Genomic DNA, 6669 nt, shown 5'->3' with positions numbered 1-6669 from the left:
ATTTACAAGTTGAGTTTGAAACAGATTGCATTCCAGTATGCGTGGATTATGTAAATGCACTAATCATCAGAGAATAGCTTTGCGCAGACAGAATCAGACTGCACGTTGAGTGATGGTTTTAGTTTTTTATGAATAGTATTTATTTATTAGGCAGTCTAATTGATTGTTTAATTGAAGTAATTGCTACAACTTATTTTGTAAGTGTTGATGAAACATATTAAATGTTAATTAATTGCCTCTTTAAATGTATACTTAATCAGCTGTGCTTATTGGTTGGAAAAATTTCTTTTCTTCATGTTTTATGAAGTATACTAAAAGTATACTTCACTTCGTAAAAAAGTTTGAAGCATACTGAAAGTATACTTCCCTTGAATCGCATAAAAAAGGAATATACTTCCTTTTTACTTTTCTATTTTGAAGTGTAAATGAAGTATACTTCTAGTGTACTTTTTCAGTGGGAAGTACAAATGAGGCATACTTGAAGTATACTCAAAGTATACTTTAGTGTACTAATTTTCTGTAAGGGAGGACATTTGAAATCTTCAAACTCACCATTTTCAGGAAGGTAGAAAAGCTCATCACACTCCATCCCGGTTACCAAGACTAAACATATTCAACTATGCATGACCCCACACGGTTTCACACGTGTTCAACATAGTGTTGCGCTAAGTTCAAATCAGCTCGAATTTGAAGCGATTTCGCTCGGAAACCCAGATGATAAGCCAGTTGATTGACTGCTTGCTTGAATATAAATCAAAGATGGAGTATAGAAGCCTTGCCTTGGACAAACAAATCCAGTATCAAGAGCTGCGAGTGGAGATGACAAAAATTTATGCGGACGATGATGCATCTCTGTTTGGTCCTGTAGCAAGCATAGTACTGCCGGATAATTTTGACATCCTTTCAAAGGAAGAGAAAAACAAAGCCAAAAATCGTGTAAAAGAGTCAAAAGATTTGATAACCAAAGGTCAGAAGAGAGTAATGGAAAAAGTGAAAGAAAACAGACAGAATTTCTCAAAAGCTGTAGTTTGTGGTAGTAGGAGTGGCAGTGGGAAAATTGTTTATAAATTCTATGATAAACTGATCACACTGTCGAGTGGTTCAGCTGGCACAGAACCCCTTTCCTATGGTGTGGGAGGAGTTGATCTTGTGGAAGACAATGACGCCACTGGAGGTCCCTTTGGAAGAAGAGAAAGTTAATAGCTTGGATTTGGAAAATGCAGGTTTGTCAGCAATTTCAAGTGAGCTTGGTACTAGTGGTAGTAATGAAAATGACAATGTGGCTCATACTAGGAAACAGAAAGTTAGCTGTGTGCCTAGGCTAATCAAAAGCAAAAGGAAGCACGTAGAAAAGTAGCTGTCTGCAGCCCATAGGGACCAGTTACTTATTAAAGAAGCTAAGGAAGATGCCCTATTTCGGAAGGAACTGCCTGAGGCAATGCGGGAATCCACAGAAATTTTTTCCTGAAGTATTGAAGGTGTCAGTAAGGCTATGACTGATCTTGGTACTGGAGTTTGTAGATCAATTAAGATGCTTTCACAAGCATTGCAACCTACAGTACGGGCACCTGTAAATAATTTAATCTATCAAAACCCAGTACAAGTTACACCTCAGGAAGCCGAATGTGTGTATACCCAGTTCTATAGCCCACAAAGCCAGCCAGAACCAAGTGGAAACTTTTATCACCAACAATAGGTGTCACAAGTAATCAGTCTAGTGATTAGTCTTTACAAACACAACTTCAACCCACCAAATGGAAATAACACCAGTTTTTGAACTCTCAGCTGGACAACAAAGTTGGAAATTGGAAATTTCAATACTCATTGAACTGCTGTTATTTATATTCTTTGTTTATATTATTGTAGTAATTCAGAGATAAATCTTGTTAATTAGTTGAAATTTACTTTTTTATCACAATATGGAACTATTAAGTTGGAAATTTCTTAACCTGTTCACTCCTGAGATCTAAAAGCTAATTCTCCTAACTGATGACCATACTGTTATGGTTTCTGTTTTGTTTACTTTTGCTTTCATTTCCGATATTCCTTTTGGTTACTGTTATTTCATCCTTTTGTTGCGCAAAGGCTCTCGGTCTAGCTCACATTTATAATCGCTCAGGGTAGGAGCGTGTTTTGTTTGTACAGTCAGTAGGTTTTGTAAGGAGGTTTATCATCGTTGTTCTGAGGTCTAGCAAGTCTTCTCAAAGGCTTTACTGCGTGGGTTAGATATGTAAGTACACAATCTTTCAGTTTATTATTGTTTTGCTCGTCTCACTTCTCTTTTAAGAAACCAATTTAAGTTGTGTTAGCTTCCCTTGGGACCACGTGCTTATGTTCTTTAAGAGCATTCTAGCGTGTCTTCCCTTGTAGAATCAGACACTATGTACAACATATGTAAATGCTATGCCAGTAAGCTATGTAAAATGTATGTTTTGGGTATTAGAAAACTATGTTAGCTGCCTTATTGAAACTCTATTTTGTCTATATGTTTACTCTATGTATTTTAATAACAAATTCTATGTATTTGCTAGTCAAATGGAACCTTTACATAGTCTATGTAAAAGCTATGTATTCAAATGAATTTTGAAGTTAGCTGATGACACTGAAATGAAATAGCCTTTAAATAGCCTCTGCATATATTTGAAATACAACTTACATAGCTTTAACATAACACTTAATGGAGCTGGAATATTCCCTTATAGTGATTACATAGCATCAAAAGGAGAACCTATGCTATGAATAGCCTTCAAATAGTATTAACATACCTTTTAAGGTTACAGTATACCTTCGGGTTGACAATTTTCTTCAAATTTGGATTTTTGGGTCAAAATAGTGGTCGAAGAATAATCTCTAATTTCTGAAAAAAAATTTTGAAAAAGACTAAATATTGGCGGAGAAATGGCGGTTTTACGTTTTCACCGGAAGTAAAAGTTTACCTCTTGATTGACAGCCCCATGGCGCGTATGCAATCTACTGAGACGATTTTCGCGGGAATTACCCATATGGATGTCACGAATTGACTACTCAGTTGATCAGCATTGTTGTTCTGACTACCCAGCATTTTTGATATTAGGCGTGTCTCTATTAAGTTATAAGTAAACATAGACCACGTTTAAACCATGGACAGGTTCGAAAAAGTGAAAACAGCGAAGAACGAATGAAAATACATCAATGAGTGAAGAAGCGAGGGTTCGCCACGCGGATGAAGCTATAGTTATCATATAAGGCGGGCAAATATTTGTGGTAAGAGAAAAGAAAGGTTCTGTAAAAATTTCGGAACTTGACAGCAATAACAGGGATGCTGACAGAGACTCTTCTGATGAGTCTGATATCGACGAATCGTCGGACTCATTTGAGACCATTTGAAATATTATCCATGCACAGTCGCCCACACACTGTTGCTCTCTGCGCTGTCTTTTGTTTGTTTCCTTCGCTCAGCCACTCTTGCGTTCGTATCCTTTTTAGTCTTCCCCATTTTGCCAGACCAGCTTCAAGAAAAACCGAGCTACAGAAAAATGATCTCTCTGCCTTCGGTTCCTTGAGCGCATTGCGAAACACAAGAGTTTTTTAGAGATTTGCGCGTAAATTTCACCAGGAGGTTAACGGTAGTAAACTTTCCCTGCACTGATTGGCTTAGATATCTGAGAACCCAGTTGAAGGTGTTTGTGGGCGGAGTTTGTTTGTGAAGCAGAAAATTTTTCTTAGCTCTGTTTTCTCAAATAAATTTTTTCACTTGAAGCAGACACTTTAAAGAGTTATAACTCAAAGGGAATTTGTTCAATTGCTCTTAAATTTGGACAGTGGCTAGTTTAACATATAAACTACAAAAGCGTGTCTGGGAATTGTTAATTTCAAAATACTTTTTCTTCGAGAGCGATTTTTGTACGATCACTCCACATTTTTTTAATCCTATTTCGAAAATGTTCTGTAACTTTTTACTGCAATCGAATATGCCAAAACGCAGACACGTTTTTTAAGCGCTTTGGGCCCTGAAACCGAGGAAAAAATTAACTTGGCGAAAAACAAAATTCGCTTTGACTTGTAGCTTTCGAAAGGTGATTCGGGCGCTCGCATTTAGTGGTCGTGAAAAATTTGACAATTCATTTTCTTTCAAAATTCTTGGTATAGTTTGATAGCCAGCTCCATAAGCTTTAATTTCATATAGGGGTTTAGGTATCTACAGCTTAACCTGCACGCACTACATCGCTTGTGTGCGAGACACCCCTGAAGGCATACTGTAACCTTAAATAACATGAAATAGAGTAAACATATGATATAAGGAGCTTTTTAATGGAGGTGAATATTTTTCAAATCAACATAGATAAAACATATAATATAAATAGCTTTGAACTAGTTACAACATAGTGTTTAAATAGCTTGAAAGTGATACCAATTCTGATTGAATATGTTTTGCATAGAATTCACATAGAAAAATTATAGTGTATAGTGCATGTAAAATGGAAATTACCCAAAATGTAGAGAAATGACTTTACAGCGTTTTTTTTAGTATATTGGTCCCGGGTTGTTTAGAATTATTAATGAGCATTGATACTAGGATTATTTGTTACCTTTATGTTGTTTTTACGAGGAACATGCATTTTCTTTCGTCGTGTTGTATATGTGGGTTCTGCCCACAGTATGAATTTTGTACAGAGGTTTTTTTTGTAAATCGTTGTTGCTTCCTCACATTATCCTGCATTTCATAGTAATTACTTGTAGTTATTCCTTTTACATGTTCATAGTAGTTCTTTTAGCTATGTAATTATTTTTAGTTTATGAGAATCATCAACGTTGGCATGAAATACATGTAAACAATCAATCAGTACTTGTGATTGGAACTTTCATCGCCTCCAGTGTTGGTTTTTATGTAAAATATGCCCATCTGAGCCTTGACGCTTTGCTGATTTATCTCGATTGTTGTAGCTTCAACCACACATACCTTTGCTTCTCATGAAAATTTGGTATTATATGACAATATCCACATGATGGCCCATCTACTTGACAATGTATCCAAATTCTAAGGAAAATTTATCAAGTGATCACTCCTGGGAGTGAAAGGGTTATCCAGTTCACATTTGATTTGTTTTAGATTTGTTCAAGAATATTAACTAGGTCAGCACCTTGTAGCTGTGTGTAGCCATACCCTCCCGCTTTCCCAGATAAAACAGGAGGATGCTCCCTCCTGCCATTTCCAGTGCTCTTTGAGGCTGGGCATAGGTGGTACTCATAAACCAAAGTTGGAGTTTAAATGATTGTAACTAACGTTAAGCCGAAAAGACGCTTGGGTAAATTCCCAAGGTTCTTAGCGCGCGCTTGGCAAAGACACGTGTGCTTGCTAACGCCAGATGTAAGGCAATCGAAGTTATCTTGCTCATTTGTGACAAAATAGATCATTTTTTCCTTGGATCCTTTAAGATTTAAGACCAGTTCATTGCCCTTCGTCGCTGGACAAAGGTATTTGTAACTCGTTTTTCGCTCTGATTTATTGTATTGTCGTAAAATTTTCTTGTATTTTGGCTTGCACATGTACTCGCGAAAGGTTCAGTTTCTCATGGAATTTCTCATGTATTTGCGTTCTAGTTTTACGGTTCTATCCTACTGAGGAGATTAAAGAATCTGTAATTCTGCCAGCTATGTAATTGTTGATTGTCCTTTGGATCATTTTGGATGAATTTGGAGTCTATTTATCGAGTGAAAGGTCGCCGGTAACAATGACATTGCTGTCAGTGACATCTTATTTAGTTTAAACTTACGTGTTGCAACAAGCAAGTTAAAGTTTGAGTTCCAAGTCAAAGGCTACTCATTACTAGGTCTGTGAGAATTCTCCTGACAACAATCCCTTCTCTCGCATCACAAGAGTAAACTGGATCAGGAATGTTCTTAAACTTCCATTCTCCTTCATAAGTTCAATTTGAGTCCTGACTAAATCCTCATCAATGTTTACATTATGTTTCTGACAATAATTGTGCAATACAAAACATGCATAAATAATTGTTGGGACAGCCTAAAGCTTGAAGTCCATTTTTGTAGTGAGAATAAACCATCTCACCTTGAGTCGCCCAAAAGCACATTCGATTTGGTTTCTGGCGGAACGCAGCATGTTGTTAAAATGACTTGTTCGTTGCTGGCACGAGCATCATACTCTTTCATGCAGAAAGAAAGCAGTGGATATGCTGGATCACCAATGAGATAATTTGGTATTTTAACACTTCCCTCAACTGGAGTTTGGAATGTACTTGGCAATTTACTGCTCCTTAGTTTGGCATGGATAGAGGAATTAGCAAAACCTTTTGCATCATGCACACTTCCTGGCCACCTGCTTTCAACATCTATAAAGGAACCTTTGTAGTCACACACAGCCTGTACACTTAATGAAAAGAATTGTTTGTAGCAGAAAAAATCTTGTGAGTGTTCTAATGGGCATTCGATTGGAATATGCATCTCATCAATGCAACCAAAAGCTTGTGTCATTCCAAATTTTGCTTCAAACTCAGCTACTTTCTCCCTCATGCTTTCTTCATTCTTTGGAAGATGGAAATATTTTGGGCCAAGATAGTTTGAAATAGCCTCACAAACCTCACTTACAAGAGCTGATGCTGTGTTGAGTGCTATTCCAGGGGACTGGGGAGCAATGGCGGAGTGAGATGTGTTTTCTTAAGCCGCCTGCCT

General features: G+C 37.1%; 1 protein-coding gene across 1 annotated transcript; it reads left to right on the top strand.

Annotated features, from left to right (window-relative positions):
- The first annotated feature begins 538 nt into the window (after positions 1-538).
- On the top strand, positions 539-1212 carry LOC110047524 (uncharacterized). Its single transcript, XM_020753274.2, has one exon. It carries the CDS (start codon positions 715-717, stop codon positions 1198-1200), a length of 486 nt encoding a protein of 161 aa, XP_020608933.1. The 5' UTR covers positions 539-714; the 3' UTR covers positions 1201-1212.
- The last annotated feature ends 5457 nt before the right edge of the window (positions 1213-6669 follow it).

This window comes from Orbicella faveolata, unplaced genomic scaffold (assembly GCF_042242905.1).
Source record: "Orbicella faveolata isolate gen_17 unplaced genomic scaffold, um_ofav_v1 contig_46, whole genome shotgun sequence".
In the NCBI taxonomy this organism is placed as follows: domain Eukaryota; kingdom Metazoa; phylum Cnidaria; class Anthozoa; order Scleractinia; family Merulinidae; genus Orbicella; species Orbicella faveolata.
Note: the sequence above shows the minus strand (reverse complement) of the source record. Positions and strands in the feature narration are given on the sequence as shown.